The sequence below is a fragment of the Phoenix dactylifera genome, chromosome 12 (assembly GCF_009389715.1).
Source record: "Phoenix dactylifera cultivar Barhee BC4 chromosome 12, palm_55x_up_171113_PBpolish2nd_filt_p, whole genome shotgun sequence".
NCBI classification, from domain to species: Eukaryota; Viridiplantae; Streptophyta; class Magnoliopsida; order Arecales; family Arecaceae; genus Phoenix; species Phoenix dactylifera.
The window spans coordinates 10,384,948-10,404,197 of NC_052403.1; the positions used below are offsets into that span (position 1 = coordinate 10,384,948).

At 37.9% G+C, this 19,250-nt stretch overlaps 1 protein-coding gene across 1 annotated transcript in view; it reads right to left on the minus strand.

Annotated features, from left to right (window-relative positions):
* Nucleotides 1–19,250, minus strand: part of LOC103724019 (BEACH domain-containing protein B-like) — a 124,077-nt gene that overhangs the window by 8,394 nt on the left and 96,433 nt on the right. The window contains 16 exon segments of the mRNA XM_039132591.1: nucleotides 140–511; nucleotides 595–720; nucleotides 6,678–6,884; nucleotides 7,060–7,153; nucleotides 7,244–7,290; nucleotides 7,371–7,823; nucleotides 7,939–8,274; nucleotides 8,351–8,827; nucleotides 8,905–9,126; nucleotides 9,874–10,087; nucleotides 10,237–10,698; nucleotides 13,399–13,520; nucleotides 13,686–13,862; nucleotides 13,952–14,173; nucleotides 14,249–14,455; nucleotides 14,604–14,868. Of these exon segments, the coding sequence (XP_038988519.1) occupies nucleotides 140–511; nucleotides 595–720; nucleotides 6,678–6,884; nucleotides 7,060–7,153; nucleotides 7,244–7,290; nucleotides 7,371–7,823; nucleotides 7,939–8,274; nucleotides 8,351–8,827; nucleotides 8,905–9,126; nucleotides 9,874–10,087; nucleotides 10,237–10,698; nucleotides 13,399–13,520; nucleotides 13,686–13,862; nucleotides 13,952–14,173; nucleotides 14,249–14,455; nucleotides 14,604–14,868 (4,003 nt within the window).

The following is a 19,250-nucleotide window of genomic DNA, read 5'->3' on the forward strand; positions in this document are numbered from 1 at the left end:
GACAGAAGAAAAAAATATATATTAGAAAATATTCAAATATATTTACTTACTAATAGTATCATCACCATACTAAACAGAAGAAGTGATAATACTGCATCATAACACGAAACATGACAACTGAGTGATCAATGAACAAAACCTGGGATCCAGAAAATGTGAAGTTTCCACCAGACTGCAATTGTGTTGTCAACCACAATTTTATCGACAAGGTTAACCCTTGGTTCACCATGACAATATTTGAGTCCAACAAACCAATAAAAAGTAAAGCCGATGGAGGATTAGTTGCAATAGAAGTAATGGAAGTCAATGTGATCGATGCAGGGGCAAAATATAAGGGATGGGCAATAGGAATTGGAGGCCCTCTTCTTGGATGTTTTTTACGAAAAATTTGGATTGGTGTCTGGCCAAAATTTGCAATCTGGTCTTCAATTGCAGATTTTTGTAATATATCATCCATGTTCTCCAAGTCAACAGCACCTTCATAGGTTAAATAATAAAATATATTGGCTGCCTGCGATCAAATATCACTTCCACAAATTAGTGAACTTGCACTACTAAAAGTTCACAAGTATTGAACAAAAGCAATAGTCATACCTCCACAGCAGGCCTCCCACGTTGCTTGTAACCAAACACCAAATCAATCCAGTGATGGAGATTAGAACTCACGTATTCACTCTCTAGGGCTTCTCGATTCCTACGTATGAATTCTTCAGGAGAACCCTGACATAATGATTTCAAAACCAGAAGGAAAAATGAAAATAGAAGAAAATTAAAGAAAATAAACCCTAACTGATTATCTGCTGGGCATGGTGCCTTAAAGTCATGATTCCATGTACAATATACTTAATCAAGCATCAATAACATGTCAACCGCTCACTCCATGCGTATAGGATATTATTATGTTAGCATGAGATGTCTGATCCCCATCCATGTTGGATCCACATATGGTTCCTACAACAACAGTTCCTCCATGTCAAGAGAACCCAAAGCTTGTGAGTTTCAGATTTTCTAGGAATCTACTAGAATTTCTGTCATGTAAAATTCCTTAATTAGGTGATGTTAAGATCACATGCTGACCTGATCTAAACTCATGTTAAGATCCTAGGAAACTTATATGATTGCATTTCCTATTGAGTGCTGATTATGTTACAAATCCAAAATTTATAGCTTTGCAGGACAAATAACATATCTGGATCTATTTAGAGATGCATGATTTATTCGATATAAGAAGATATATTAACTGAATGCACTTGAGCAAATAAGCAGTAAGAAAGAGGTATTATGTATATATCATGTATTTCAAGAGTAAATTAAGCATAAGGTCCACCATCAAGTGAATATTTGAGAACTTCTTCATCAAAAGTGGGCTAAATGATACTTACTGATTTTGAAAGATCATATTACAGAAATCTCCATTAATGCATACACAAAGACATGAGTTTGCTCTACCAAAAGGAAAAAAAACAAAGAAAAGACACAAATGTCCACAAATTTAATTACATAGTTATAGTGTTAAAATTTGTAAAAGATGAAAAATCATGATTGGGGCATAAATCATGAAACGGAACAATTTCTGATCAATGGTTTCCAAAATCCCCATTTTTCCACAAAACTGTTCCAGATCAAAAAAAAATGTGACAAACAATTAATCATTTAAGCATTCATGGTCACATTCGTACCCCTGTAGCGAGAGAGAATATCTACTCTTTGATTCCAAAATCAATAATTGAACATCCAAATCAAAGATTCATACGATTGATATGCTGAACTTAAAAGATTGATTTTGATGATGCAAAACAATTGAGTTTAAGGTTGACTAATATATTTGCTTGGGGTTTAAGTGATATATTTCAAAAAGCAAAGAAGAAAGCCTTCACCACTCTCAAATGAAGATCATCCATCTAAAGCTCCACATGCGAAAGCTAAACCCCCAAAAGCCATGAAAACATTCTTTGGAAACTTACAAATAAGCATAGAAGATTTCATCTGAAGCTACCTCGAGTCGACCCCGGAACATTGTCGCTGATTGATACACCTTCACGAGCCAACTCCAACAGACTGCGAGTCGACCCCAAAACAGTCTCAGAAGATGGACAAAAAGCCAAGAATTTCATCACATCAACGAGTCGACCCCAGCTTAGCACGAGTTGACCTCAAAATGGTCACAAAAAAAAGACAGAGAGCCAAAGAATTCACTGTATTGGCGAGTCGACCAAAGAAACTCACGAGCCGACTCCAATATAACTAGAGTCGACCCCAGAAACAGTCGAGTCGACCTCAAAACAGCCACAATGGAAAGACAGAAAGCAACGAAAGATAGTCCATGAAGAGTCGACCCCTGAAATCAAGGAGTTGACTCCTGAAAATTTTAAGTCGACCCTAAACTGAGAGAGTTGACTCTATAAGGGCCATAGATGAAAGACAAAGTGCAACAGAAATAGAAGCAAGCTCAAGCCAACTTTTGAAGATCATGAGTCGACTCTTGAAAATCTTGAGTCGACCCTAAAAAACTGCGAAGTCAACCCCTCTACACCTGACAACTATAACGGCTAATTTTTCTGCAAGTCTAAATGGTTGTTTTCTCCTCTTAATGGCTCTATTAACCATCTAACGATTAGAAAAGTGTTCCAACCTTCTCCAAAGAGTATAAATGCAAGCGAACACCACAGGAAAGAGCAGAGTTCAAGCACCACAAAAAAAAAAATCCTCTGAGAGCTAGAGAAAGAAAAGAGCTTCAAAGAAGACATCATTTAAAAGCCTTTATTGTGAGCTGAAAGAACCCATCCTCAACTTTAGAAAGTTGGTGAAGTGCCTTCAAGAGCATTCAAGTCAACCAACAGAGTCTTGCTTCACTTACTGTTTTGTGTATTTATTTCAGAGCAATACTCATTGTGCTTTAATTCTTTCTACTTTTCATTGCAACAAGTTTCAAGTTTGAAAGTTAGGGGAAAGGCCCATCCAAACCTGTAATTGGATTGTGTTGAGCCTAGTATTGGCTCGAGGTAGGTTTTGGTTGATTGGCCTGAAAAATCAACTTGGTTGATTGTGAATTCGGAAAACAATCAGCAAAGATTTTGGTTAATTGACCTGAGAAAATCAACTAGGTTTGGTTGTGAACCCAAAAAACTGTACTGTAATCTGGGATATAGATTATAGTGAAGTTCCCAAGAGGTCTTGAGAATAGATGTAGACGCAGGATTGGCACCAGACCACTATAAACTTCTTGTGTTTACCTTCGTGGTTTCCCATGATTTAATTTCTTGCTTATTTATTTAAGTGCTTATTTATTGCTCAAAGATTTGTCTATCAAGCATTTAGTATTGATGCATCATCGATTAAAGTTTTGAAAAACCCAATTCACCCCTCCTCCTGGGCTGCTTAGCTGGGCAACATGATTATAATTTATACCACTAGCACCTATAAACCAAAAATTATGTTTTTGGTTGTCTCTAACCTATGCATCAAGTGGGTGCAAAAATGAACAGTTAAAGCAATAGGAGAACATGTTTTGCTAGTGGATCTGAAATTAAATACTTTATCATGTATCTTAGAACACTAGCATAATGGAAACCATCCATTTTTGTGTTCACATGATAGATTTTTGGTTTCAAGCATTTTAAATGGTATATTGTGATCAATGGTGTAGATCTTCAAATTGAATTACCATAATAGAATCGAGAGGAGTAGATACCCTCTCTCAAAAACTCTCCTTTTGAGAGAAGCATAATCCATCTCACACACACAGAAATAGGTAAACATATTAGAGCCTATTACATGCTCAAATGTATATTTAAGCCAAGTGCATTATACGAAATATTGATCTGTAAAAGGACTCATAAGGAAATCGAATCCTTTGTATGGAATTTTAGTAATAAATACTCAAATTTAATGATTGATAAGACCCTAAGCATGAATTAGGAAGGTATAGGGATTAACTGTTAGTATAGTAATGCCACTTCTTGTTTAATGCCACTACTTGCTTATGACCACATCATGCTTGTCTATTGGCCCGTGATGGAACTATCACCTTAGGAACGACTACGTCATGCCAATTCCCTTTAAGCTGCCATCTCATATTTGTTACACCTTATGGTAGAGCAACCATCTCATGCTAGAAATTCAGCCACCTAGCTGAACCTCAACACCTAGCTACTAAACTAGGATGGCTGGACACCTTATGCTTAGAAGCCATCTACAAATAGGAAGGTACTACTCTCTTTCTACTATTTGCAGCTATAGAAGTCCCGACAGCCTATAGCAAATAGTTAGTGAAGAAATGATTAGTAACATTTGTATTTTTTATACTTTAGCTATATTGGTTAATTAGATCTTACATGATATCAAAAAAATATGTTATAGACTTAAATGTTATTATTAAAAGTGTTCTTAACAATGCTGGTTCTTAATAATGAAAATCGCATATTCTATAAATTGAAATAAACTTTTGGTTAGTCGGTGAACCCCTAACCAGTGGGTATAATAGTTGGTTATCAATGAGCCCTTGACTAGCTGGTACAATAGTTGGTCTTGGTGAAACACTTAGCCAATGGGCCTATCGATCAGTGAACCCCTGATCAGCAGGTATAAAAGTTGGTTCAGTAAACTTCTAACCAACGGGTATAACAGTTGGTTACCGACCGGTTGATACTAAGACGATCAAAATGAGTGTTTCAAAGTTTTAGTGTATTCAGGTGTTTTTAAGTGTATGCAGTGTATTCAAGTGTTTTGAAGTGCATGCCAGTGTATTCAAGTGTTTCAAAGTGTATTTTAATATTTCTCTAAATGACTGTTTTCGATAATTTTACTTAAAAACACATGCATCGGATAGTTTCAAAAGTATTCTACTTTTTTTTTTAAAAAAAAACAAAGTGGTATTCGTAAATGTACATAACTGATATCTTTTATAAGATATTGTGCATTGGTAAATTACTTTACCGCTTCCATTGTTCTATTTTTTCAAATACCGTATCATTTGCTATGTTTGGCTACCTACTAAGCTATGCAGCTCGATCACCTATTTATTATATTTCAGATTGAAAGACAAATTGACATTAGGCTACTAGCAAGCCTAAAGTATTGTTAATATATTTAGTGAAACTTCCACTACGAAGAAAGACTTTCATCCTTGTCCGTACTTTAAGGCTTGTAGTCATAGAAGTGATTGTATTAGTAAACCTAGGGGGGATTTTTGAGATGTACCTATACTGAAGGATGTGAAATGTGTCATAATATGAACTACTTTGTGTACTACAAGATTTTGTGTCATGGTTTGGCTTCAAAGTTACATATTATAAAAAAAAATTGCATGAAATTTACCTTGCTCTATTTGAATGAATGACCATTAGGGGTGCAAATGGGTCAGGTCGGGTCGGGTCCGGGTCCGAGTCGGATCGGGTTCGGGTCCAAATCGGGTCCAATTTTTTGTGCTTTGGGAAAGGATTTGGGCAAATCTAATGGTCATATCATAATTATGAGGTGCTGGGTGACCCATGACTTGAAAGACTTGCAATTGACCTCCAGTCAGAACAGATGACCCCTGACTAAGTCGGTCTACAAGCCAAATTTCATATCACACTATTTTTTGTCCATATGACTGATTGGATGGAACTTGGTGTCTCCCAGCTCCCCTCTCACGAGGACAAAAAAAATCCCAGACCTTCTTCCAAAATCCAATTCCATTGCAGAAAACTGGCACATGACCCATATTCAGTTCGGTGTTCCCTCACTTCCTTCCTGCAAAAGTTAAAAAAAACAGAAACCGAAAAACAGAAGGAAAAAAAGAAAAAAAAGCCTGCTACCGAGACACCAGAGGTATCAACAGTGTAATAGACCGAGAGAGGATCCTCACGGACCAATAGTGCCACGACCCACATAAAAAAAAAAGAAAAAAAAAAACTCTCTTTTGCTTTTTCCCCCTCTTTCTTTCTCTCTTCGGATCCATTCGGATCGGGTCGGGTCCGTTCGGTGAACCCAGACCCGACCCAGAAAATGATTCGGGTCCAATTTTAGGACCCGACCCGGACCCGCGGGTCCTAAAATTCGGGTCGGGTCTACGCGGGTCAGGCCGGGTCGGGTCTCGGGTCGACCCAACCCATTTGCAGCCTTAATGACCATTATAGTACAATTACTTGCCATGAGGCTTCAAATCATAATTTTGTGCATCTCCAACAATAAATGAGAATTTAGGCTATTGACTCATTCAGATTGTACTCTCTCGTTATTTGGCAAATCAGGTTCGGGGTCGTGACATAGAGAGAGGGAGAGGGAGAGAGAGATAAGAGAGACACTATACATATACATGTGCATAGATACATGTTAATGCAAGGTTTATCGAACCGGTACCACCAGTCGGTGGCCAGCACCATACAATATGGGTCCAAACCGTCCATTCCAGGACGAACCGTATCTTTTTTTTTTTTTGAATTTTTCAAACTGAAGTTGGCAAATGGTTTTTGCTCGAAATCGGCAAACAATAAAATAGGAAACAGGTGATCCCTGTCTCTCTCCCTCTCTCTCGGCCTCCCCGTCTCCCTATGTTTCAAACCAAGGTAATGAACCATGCCAGTAACCAGCCAGTCTGGTTTGGTACAACCTAAACTGGCCGGTTCAACATGGTTCAGCAAACCATGATTAATTAATCCATGCATAGTGTTTATCCATACTAAGAATTCAAATACCTTCGCCCATGGTGGGAGAGCAACATCACCCAAAGGTTCACCATCTTGCTTAACACCAAAGTGATAAGAATTTGAATTGACAAGAAAATCAGGCATATAAAAGAATTCAGGTATGAGTTCCTTCACATCGCTTGTATTGGACAAGCAGTTATGATATGTGGCCTCGATGCTTTGGAAAAGACGGTCTGCATGATCAAATTTACCACCCTGTCCAGGAAATGCAGAAGATGTATAACTAATATTGACACACATAAGGACTATCGTACATGAAGAAATAAAACATAATCCAAACTAGAAATATTAAAAAAAACAAAAGATCTTCAACATAGAAGTTCACCTAATGCAAAATATGAAGGAAAAAAAAGGATAAAAGTCTTAATACCTGCAAGCTACGGTGGAGAGCAGTAAAAGGTTCTAGCCTAAGTAGGTAATAAAGCACAATACCCATGCTGGAATAATGAGATCCATAGTAAAAGCTGCAAGAGCATAAATGCAACAATGCCATTAGAATGTAGTTGAACCAACAAAAGAGATAATAGTATACATTCAAGGGCATCATTAATCACCTAGGAATATCAGGATCACAAAAGTTACAATATCTATCTTTGAAAACCTACATAAAACACAAGAATAGAATTAGATGGTCCTCTTCAGGACATACATGAGCATATATAGCCCAACCATAGATGTTACCTGAAATCGTTTCAAATCTAGTGCACCAACTGGTTTTGAAAGGTCCCTAAAAGTAGATGACTTGTTAAAATCAAGTGTTTCTGATGAATAATCAGCCAACACCCAGGGAAAAACAGGATATTGAGTCAAATCATTATAAGATCTGCCAGCAAGAGTATTGAGAATCATTACATATTCAAAGTTGCTAATTTCCCTTCTTCTCCAACTTTCCCTAACATTTTCAGCCATCTCAACTGCTACACGTCTATCAATGAAAGATATAATTCCATTTCTTTCTCTGTAGCTTCCTTTCGGGAATAAGAATTCATTCCTGAAAGAGACTACCAATGTTCCAACTTGTTTAGCAACCTTTTGGGATGCAAAGTTCAAAAAAATAGGGGGAATTGAATCATTAAAAAAGACCTCGATTGCTGTATACTGTAACAAGTATCGAGTCAAATGAACTGCTTTTATCTGTCAATAGCAAAAAAGAGATTAATAAATGAAAGACTACATAACAAAATGAATCAAGATCAACAGCTACTATGAAATGAAAAATCACAATAGAACGATTCCGAGCTACACATACCTTGGAAACATTCCATCTCCGGTGGCGTTTGATTTTATTGGGCTGATTATATTTTGAAGCATCTGAGTCCATAATATTAACTGCATTCCCTTTTCCATGATCAGCATCAAGACTTATCGACCCTTTTTGCAGCTTCTCCTTTTGGTTTCCTCCCATTTGGTCATATTTGCTAGAATCTGAGTTTCTTAGATCTTGAAAATTATTGAAAACACATGAACCACCTGTACCTTCAACCAAAAACTCACCAAAAAAATGCAGTACATTTTTCATGATTGCTAAATGCCCTGCCATTTTTCTCTTTGGTGTTACAAGCACGCAAGGAACTGACAGACAAACCTAGAAAACAAGAAAAACAAATGAGGAGCCATATTACATTTTCTAAAGTGTTTGATTATACATTAAACTGGTATACCTCACTCGAATCATTATCTGTGGTACCAGTGAACAATTCCTTTTTATCCTGAATATTATCCACTTGGTCAGTGCAATCTTTCAGATAATCTGAACGCTGGTTATCTACAGAATTATTTAGGCTGGATTCAATTGGTGTAGTTATGTCATTGGCATGCTCACTTGGCTCTGAATTCCTTTCCTCAGCAATTCCTCGTACTCCCTTTAAAAGAAAGCGCTTCATTTTCTCAGGAATATTAGCCCCACTGCCAGTAGGGAATTCGCTTACAGGTTGGCTGGTCTCACTGGATAATTTAGTTGTTGAAGGATGACAAAGTTGTTCATCAAATTTATAATTACGCTTGAGTTTGAGTCTGCGTCGCCAAGTATCCTCTGTCTTATCAAGTTTCCAGTGGGTCACAATATTATTTGGAAAAGGATTGGCAGACCATGGACCTCTTTCATCAATCAAAGCACGGAACACATGTATCCATTTATCCTGGCAACAAACCAAAAACAATTGTCATACTATCATCTAACTATAATAACAATGAAACAAAATGAATCAAGGCTTACAGCAATAATTTGCTGGTCTTCATCATAAGCAAGCCGAGAAACAGTTATTCTGGTATCATCTGAAGAAAGGATTGTATTCATGTTAGATTGAATTTCATCCTCCAAGGTCTTCCATTGGTTCATCTCTGTAAGAGAATGCTCATCAAGTTTAACATGAAACTCCTGCAACTGCTTTATACGGTCATCCTTAATAGCCCTCAGGTATTTTGCCTCATCAACTGCCTGAGAATGAAGCAAAACATTTCAAAGCTTGTTGCACAGAAAATAGTATCAGAGGAAAGATTATTGTAGTGCCACTGCACTTAGATGTTTTTTGAATAATACTTTGTTCTTTTACAGAGTAAATGAAACCCAATCATTTAACATTGTTTCATGCAGGAAAACAACCAAGATTTTGGGAAAGCATGGTTTGCTTTATCATAGCATATTCACACAAGGAATAAAGCGCCGCATGCACTGGTTGGCATAGACAAGTGCATACTTTGCAGCACCTTACCAGCATGCAGCAGGAAAGAGGTTCAGTCTTTCATTCGAAAGACCACATCTGGTCTTTCGCATGCATTAAATGCCTGATCATGCTCTAGAGCCACTTTAAGATGCATGATAGTGAATGATCGCATGTGATCACGCATGATCACACATCTCAAAGCATGACCGGGCAGTTGCGTGAGTGTAAAAGACCACGAAGGTCTTTCGTACGAAAAGGCTATCCTGCTCCCCATGTGGCATTGGCATGCTGTTGGCTGTGTTTCAGTAATTGGCTCATCATGGTGCCAATATGAGCTAGCACACCACAGCATCAGGACATGATAATTAAATCCTTGATATTATTCTCAGCATGGCTGAAAGCATAGTCACCTAGCATGTTTCCTAGGTATGCTGATATAACTTGAGAAGTAACTAATTCAAACATGAACTCTGAACATGTGCACACAACCAAGATATTAGAAAGAAAAATCTATGACATACTGATGCAAAAACTCGGTCTCTTTGAATTAGATTAAAAATGAATCCAGCTTCCTTCGTGTTGCTTCTAACTTCTACCGAATCATCCCTGCCCATAATACTAGTGGCAAGCATAGACTTTCCACAGCTGACAGTTTCAAGAATCAGGTGTGATATAACATGAAAACGTGCTCCATCATCCAACATTCCATATTGTGATCTCACTGCGAGTAAGGTCCTGTCAAAAAGAGAATTAAAAGTGAGCCCATATTGGAACAATAGAATAAGTTTTCATTTTCTAACTTCCACACATGAAAAGATAATCTGTAACCACTAACCACTTTTAGTAGAACTTGAATTAAAACAAGAATACTAGTGAAAACATACCAAATAAAAAAGTGCAGCTTGTTCCTGCTTTGATCATCATCAGATGTAAGAAGAGATGGGAGCAGTGAAATAAACTGCTGAACACATCTTGATGCACTTTCCAGACTAGCTTTACAAAGATACAAGATTACAAGATGGAAAAGAACTCTTGGGCACTTCTCTCCTCTTAACAGCATAGCTTTATCAACATATTTGTTTACCTTTCCACCCAATACATTGCCAATTCCTCCAGATACAACCACAGCAGCCATTTCAGAAGCAGGAATGTTCAAGGACTCTACCAATCCAAGCGCTCTTTGCCCAAAAGACGGGCCTCCCACAGCTGAACCTTTGGGTAACAGCTTACTTGGTCCTTTCCCATTCATTTCACTAATAAGAATCAATGTTTTGTCATATAAATCCCACCACTCATCTATCATCTCATCAAATTCCCCAGTAGTAGACAGTTGAGTCGGCGGAATTCTGAAAATTGAAGAGTTCAAGATGAAAAAACTTGATTATATATAATGGTAAATGCTAAAGAAGAAGATAGAATAACTGTAGTTTAGATGGTAATATCAAGACAAAGCCTTTTATCAGGCTAACAATGATTATAATGAGAGTCAAAATGAAGTAAAAAAAATGCCAGACCATTTCATGTGAAAAGACTGATTTAAAAGTAGCCTGATTTAAAATTAAAGCAGAATCTTGAATATACGTGAAGTAGTAGAAGGATGGGTTTCAAACAGGCATATGTCCTCAATATCTCTAAAACTTAGAATCTTAGTAAAAATATCTCTACTTGAAAATGCACTACCTTTTGGTTATACTAACTATCTAGGATAATTTGTTCATGTAATCTAAAAGATAATGATATAAAACCATGTACCTAAGCAATATACTGCTACTATCAATGCTGCATTCCGGAAATAGTTAGGCACAACTAATATAATATGTCACAAAAATAATTGCTTAATGTTTCTGTAATTACAAATTGAACATGGCAACAACAAGCCAAAGGGAATGCACATTCCAGAGACATATAAGTAAAAAAACAAATCTAGCCTATCACCCAGGAGATTACATTGAGAAGTCACAAAACCAACTGTTCACTAAATATTCAAATTTTACATTACTTCCAACATGTTAATGTTTTAAGATGACTCGACATCTGCACTTAACTGTACACTACTGCAGGGTTCTTATTAACAAAAGAAACATTATTAGCACATAGTGGAAGATGTATATTGGAAATTTTAGTATTCATGCTAACTCTATAGTTAAAATTGCAGAGATCCCTGCAATTACTTGGTCGTCTTGTGTCTAGGGTTTTAACAGGGTGATCTTCTGAATTAATTTGTCTAACAATTGATTTAATCCCCCCTCTAGAAAGAGAGTCTGTGAGTACAGTGTGTACAACTGACACACATCATATACATATGTACAGTTGACATAAAGTTTATGTCCGTACATGTACATATGTCACTATTCATATATAACCCAACTGGTTTTTCTTGTGTCCAATGGGCATATCTAACATCACATAAGCATTCTAAAAGCTCCTTCATTACAAATGCTAGAATCAATTCCAGTCTCGTGCAAGATGGATGCCAAAAAGCAAGTAACCCCTTGCCATTTGAGCCGAAAAAAAAAGCATATATTAATGCAAATGTCAAGTGCAGATTCTATCTGTTACATTTTATTCTAAAAATTGATTTCTATCATTAATGATTGACTGACTTTTATATTTTGTTCCTTGAGCAGTCACCTGTTCACCTAGAGTTGCCTATGCCATAGCGAAGGTTTGTCATGTCAGGTCACCTATGCAATTTGACAAATAAAATACAACAATATATGTGCATGTGCAAGCATGCTAACCTTCATGGTGGTCACCAAGATGGTTTTTAAGACCCATCTGTTGCCCGAGCAACTAGCTACAATAGTGACACCAAATTAAAGAATGGCGCTACAATGACGTCAATAACCATGCAAGGCCAAGCGACATCATGCAACCCTCTCTAGTTACAACATTAGAAAATTGACGCTTTAAAGGGATGCTGTAGTTGTAAAGAGTATTGAATTAGAATTCATTTCATTAATTAAACTTCTGTTCACATCTAACTATTTAACTAACTCAAACTTCCACCATTTTCTTTTCGGCTTAGCACAAATATTAATGGTCTTGATGACATAGGTTGAGCTCTCAAAGAGATCTCAAATAATCGCAATAGGGAAACATTGTCATGTTAAGTGGATTGTTAGAAAAGAAATTGGTTTAGGTATGCAATGGTGTAGTATAGATGGCAATGTTGAGGAGAATATGTGGAAAATCTTGAAAGGATAGATTATGATTGTTAGATAGCCAGAATCCTCAAAGAGAATATTAAAAAGCTAAAACACCATGGACTGTATTAAAAGGACAAGACATTTTATCCACACTGTTCGCAAACTTGCAGAATAATATAAGTTTGGTTTTCCATTTATGACAACATCAAGGCGGTCACTGAAATATTAGCTACCCTGGCTGACAGACCAGTGCTTCTTAATCATAACTGAAGTAATATGAAGCAGATAATCAGTTAACATTAGATGGACGTAGTTTATGCTAGAGCTGATCAAATGTCGGCCAGGCCAGGCTCAGGCTGGGCTCTACAATAGAAAGTAGGCAAGATGTTTATGCCCAGGGCTGGCCAAGCCCGGCCCAGACATTGGGCCTCTATTGTTTGCCCATGCCTGGCCCAATCCTGAAAGGTCAATACCAGGCCCGCCCAGTAGACCTGATATTGATATATTCCTTAACATATAGTATAAGCATTTATTATTACAATATATAATTAGTTAATATAATTAACATATAAAATAATATTTTTACATATATATAATTATCTTTGATCGGGCCAGGCTGGGCTAATTTTTAATTTTTCCAAACCCAGCTCGATTTTCAGATCAGGACTGTTTTTTTGCCAAGGCCCATCCCACAAGGCTATTTTTAGTGTCCAAGCCTGCCAAATTTCAGGCTAGGCTGAGTGGGCTAGGCAGGCTGTCAGGCCCATGATCAGCTCTAGTTTATGCACATGCAAACAAGCATGACCATGTGCATACTCTTCATATACATCATGTGTCATCCCGAAGTGACAAGCATGACATAAAGCAAAATCTACACAATAAAACTAGAAGTGTCACCTTGGAAGTTGATCATCATCCTTGAGATTTAATATCTCAGTTACTGCAGAACTGATATCTTTTTGACTCTCTGTTTGTAGGCCATCAGAAGAAAAGCCTAAAGAGATTCCAATGCCAGGAAACTGCAAAACACAAACAAGGGAGACTTGAATGAGAATGCGAAATTATAAGAAGGAAAAGAAACAGTTCCGTGCTTACAAAAGAATATATGTTGCAGGGAATAGAACAATAAAGATCACTTCAACAAAAACAAAAAGTTCAAAGAGAAATTATTCTTTATTAGATACCAGAAGTCTATCGCTACTTTCTTTGATAAGAAGCTCGTCAATTAGTTTCAGAAGATATAGTGTATTATCACGACAGGGTTGTGAAATTAATATGTTTTCTTCAGAAGATAATTCAATCAGACTTCCAATTATATCTTCAAAGATATCCCGAAGCAAACATTGATGTAGCAGTTCTCCCTGTAGGTGCAAACAAAATTGGAGCTATCACTATCAGAAAATTGAAGAAATATTCATCCAGAAAAAATTGTGGAAACAATTCCTCACACCTGTTCAAATTTCAGCAGTAGAAAATTTATAGTCTCCTCCAACTGATGCCAGCCACCTTTTACAGAATATAAATAGTGAGAAAGAACAACACAGTATAAATTTCTCACTAGAACTAATTCATTAATCATTGAGCTATCAGATTGGACTTTGGACACCATTTTGTAGTTTTTAAAGACATCAAGCCTCACAGATGTCTCTAACCAGGAAGCCCAACCATGTTCCTGTTCAAAACATTCAAAAAAAATCACATGCCATTTTTATGTGTCAAATAATAAGAAAAAAGAAGTTATCAGTACCATCAGAGCTTCAATATTTGAAGGGTTTGAGTCAAGCAGATCAAGAAGATCCCTTAAAATTTTTTCCCGAGTTGAAGTATCCTTGCAAATTGCCAAATATTTAAAGACACAGACTAAAATCTGAGGAAGGAAAAAATGAGAAGAGAAGCTTGTGGAGCTATTTTTCTTATTCTTCAGTGTTTCAGATTGACTATGTTTCTGTAAGACCTGTAGAACAAATTTTGATGCAGCGACAATTAGAAACAAATATTCCAAGAAGGTATTATCATTTTACAACTGCATAGATGCTGCATTATCCTATACCATAGTTAACAACTAAATAAGAACAAACAATCAACATAGTCTACGACATTACCTGTTTAGGACTAGCACCCCCAAGAAGAACATCAAATAATGTGGCACATAGATGATCTGACAACGGAAACTTGAAAATTCTTTCAGATATTGCAGAGAAAATTGGTTGTAGCCTCGTGGTACCTCCTTTCTTTTGACTGTCAGAGAGAGATTTAGATCGCCCAACAGAGAGGCTGAAAAACTTTGTTCCTTTCTTCTCAGATGGAAGTCCCACCAAGAGTTTCCCAAGAAACTGCAATCCTAGCAGCCTGATTGTCTCCAACTCCCTGAATCACCAAGTCAAGAAGAAATATAATATGCCGAAATTCACTTACAAGTTATATAAGTCATGACGAGCAGACAACACTATGCATGGAAAACCGGATATACTGAAGCAGTGGCCTTTGACATTTTGACAATTCCAAAATGTATATAGCAAATGAAACTTGATCTAAACCGCATATTGTAATTTGAAGATACAAACGTATACTAGAATAACCTTCAGCTAATTGGATTATGCAAAATGCTAAAGGTCACCTCTCCATTGACCACTCCCAATTGGATACTGATGTGGCACTCCTAGAATTACCAAACCACATTCAATCCCATTTGACACCTACCTACTCATGTCCATTGCACCAATACTTGTCACATAGGACCAATCAATGATTCAAATCCCACGAGACAGGGTCATCCTAGTTTGTTCATGGAAGAGGATGCGCCCCTACCCTATCCTGACACTTAAGATGGGGGATGACTTGGAATGTGCCAAACGAGATGCTGGGACAAGGTAGGATGGTCCCATCCCAGCACTTGGGACTGTGACCCTTCCTAAGATGATCCACTGTGAGTTGAATCCTTGGGACCAATGAAGAGAGTGCTAATAGGTAGAAATACTCATAATTTTTATGGTATCTTAAATTATACAATTATAGTGGAGATCATGTTCATCTTTCTATAGTGTTAACTGAAGAAACTAAAAAAAATAAATAGAAAAGAGGACTAGAGGAGAAATAAAGAACATAGCCAAAGAAAAATATTCAAGCACCAAACCGGAATAATACCATGCTGTGAGCCTTTAGATATAACCAAGAACTGTAAATCCGACCCAAAACACCTGGATCGGGGCATACATACTGAACCAGGTCGGCGGAACCATCCCAAATTGGGTGGTTCCGGATATACCGAGCCATCCCAGCAGCGGATTGGGACGGTTCCGGTAACGGAAACGAAATTGGTTGTTGGAGGGAAAGAAGGCGAAGGAAAGAGAGAAAAAAAGAGAGCGAGCGGGAAAGGAAGGGATAGGGAGAGGGAGGCTGGTGGAGGGTGGCGGAGGCCGATGCCCAGGCATGAGGCGGAGGCCACGGCCGGGTTCCCTGTTTCTGCCTCCGCCGACCTCCCTCCCTCTCTCCCCCTTTTCTCTCTCCCATTCGCCCTCTCCCCCACCTCTTTTACTGTGTCGGTATAGGCCCGACATGGCACGGGGCAGGCCCGTACCGACCCGTGCTGCCAGACAACTGGCCCGATGCCCGGTACCGGCACAACAGACCATGTACTGAACCAATCCATAATAGTGTTGGGTTGCTGGTTCGGTATGGGAACTAGTCCATACTCCATACCGATCTGAACCAGATCAAACCATGTAGAACCATTCTATTTTGCTTGGTATCGACCAGTATCGCTCGATTACAGATAATACTATGATAAAAAGTGAGAAAATAGAAGCTAGAGAATATCTCGATACGAGATACATATCATACCGTACCAACTGCACCGTACCGAACCAGTAACATACCGATATGATAGCCAATACTGAGATTACAGACCTTGGATATCTATCATGCTGTTATTTTATCAAACTTATTCATCCAAAAGCATCACAAAAATAACTCTACTAATGAAACGCATTGGTATATTTAGTGATAATACTTGAAAGCAAGGTCTGCAGAACCGACACACCCATTTTTTGAGTTTTTCATGTTTACTTAATTGATAATCAATCTTTTTCAACTTTTTCAATGATTTTAAGTCTAATTTGATGTATTTTTGATATTTTTTTTATGTTTCTCTGATCCCGATTTAACCTAAATAATGAAGCTTGTTTTAAAGTAATACAAAACATAAAATAATTAGTGAGACGTCGCAGGCTACAAGAAGCAACATCAAATATCCTAAAATCAAATAATGAGGTTAAAAAAATATAAAATAATACAATCAATTACATATATTTAAAATACAACATACATATTCATATTTAAAATCTCGAGTGGCGATGACTTTCGTAGATATCAGGATCATTAGTATAGTTAGAAGGCACATCAGCCCCCCCTTTAATCAAGTGATATTGTAGTCTTGTTTGTTCATCCCATAAGAAACGCGCTCTAGGTTATGAGCACTCTCGAATCTCTCGCTGAAACTCTGACTCTGAGAAATATCTTCTAACTAATAAAACAACTGTAAAAGGGCCGATTCGAATAAGTCGACAGCAAAATCTAACTAGTAATGTCACGCCCCGGATCCGGATCCGTGACACGGCCGTGCTATTGCCGACTACCGCCCACAATAGCACGCAGCCTCATACCTGGGTAACAGGGTAGTCAAACCAACCAAATCTTTTCATATGAAAGCATTCTTAGTACAACATGCTGGTCAGTACCCAAATACAGAGCTTCTATGTAGTTTATGTACACAAAAGTATACTTGCTTTACCCCAAAAGAAAGAAGCCCTAATACCAAATTAACGTGTCTCTGGCAGCTATCAGTGGTGAGGATCTGAAAGAAAAAAAGTAAATGAACGGATATGAGCTACACGGCTCAGTAAGTAATCCTGCATAATCCTACCGGATCAACCAGTAGGCTAAACATGTAAATCAGGGTTTGAGAAGCTGACATGCATATTCATCTAATAATCATCATGGCACAATAAGTATGCGATTTAAACAAAGCAGTAGTGCAATCACAAAAATTTTCATAAAGTATGCATATGAAACCGTGCCCCCGGCATGCCGTGGTCCTTTTTCTCTCGGATGCTACTGCGAAGTCAGACTCGACCACTGGCGGGGCCAGCTCAGTTACTATTCAGCCACTGGCGGGGCAGGCTCAGTTACTATTCAGCCACTGGCGGGGCAGGCCCAATTCCAATTCAGCCACTGGCGGGGCAGGCTCAGTTACTATTCAGCCACTGGCGGGGCAGCTCAGTTACTATTCAGCCACTGGCGGCTCAGTCATTCTCAGTAGCATCTTTGAGCCCATTATAGTGCCTCTGGGCTAGCTAAGACTTTATAAACTTACATGCATGATTAAAATATCAGTATCATCATGTTGCATACATAGCCATAGCTTCTGGGATCATGCAAGTTACTTATGCATTGTAACATATCATGCATGAAACATATATACTTAAAATAAATGCTTAGGAAAACATTAATAACATGACATGATCCATAACAGGATTAGGACAGGTTACTTACCCATCATAACATATCATGCATGAATAACACTTTAAAAACTTAACAACCATAGCACTCATATGATCCATAATAAGATTAAAGTAGATTACTTACTTTCTTCACAAATCATGTATACAATTCAAATTGTATGAAAAACACTGGTTCATCTTATAAAACGTAATACAAGATCTACGATAAGATTAAGATAGATTACTTACTTTTCTCACCAATCATGTATACAATTCAAATTGTATGAAAAACACTAGTTCACCTTATAAAACGTAATACGAGATCTACGATAAGATTAAGACAGATTACTTACTTTTCTCACCAATCATGTATACAATTCAAATTGTATGAAAAACACTAGTTCACCTTATAAAACGTAATACGAGATCTACGATAAGATTAAGACAGATTACTTACTTTTCTCACCAATCATGTATACAATTCAAATTGTATGAAAAACACTAGTTCACCTTATAAAACGTAATACGAGATCTACGATAAGATTAAGACAGATTACTTACAGTAAATTCGTTATCCAAAGTCTTGGTGGCAAATCGTTGATTCCTAAAACCACATTATAGGAATCATATTATTCTCTATTTATTATAGAATTTGGTTCATCTTATCATGGACCTGCTTGGGTCCCAACCAAGGATCCTAGCCCATTTTAATTTAGCCAATTTGAAGCCTTTGGTGTTCATTTAAAGCTATTTGGATCCATATGGTTAATTGGGCTTTTTTTTTTTATGACAGGGTTGGGCCTGATTTAAAACTAAGTCCAGCCTCTTTCAGCCAATTAGGCCCTCTGCCAATTTAATTAGCTTGGACTGGGCCTGATTTACAATTAATTGGGCCTGCTGGGATTATTATTGCATAAATGGGGGTTCAGGCCCAGCTCAATTGGGTTTAATTTAACCCATTTAACTCGATTGGGCTTGAATCAATCCTTCATCGGACTCACCCAAATCGAATTAAAGGATTTAGGCCTAACGGGTTTCGGATCCGGACTCGGATCCGACCCGCTAGGCAGACCCGTTAAGGGTCTTTTCCAGGGGGTTCCAGAGGCTTCCGCCTCTTTCGCGCGCCCCTCTCTCTTCTTCGGCCTCCTTCGCCTCCGGTCCCTCCCGCTCTGGCCGAAGCCCCTTCCCGGCCTCCTCCGCCTCCAGTCCCTCCCGCTCTGGCCGAAGCCCCTTCCCGACCGTCTTCTCTCC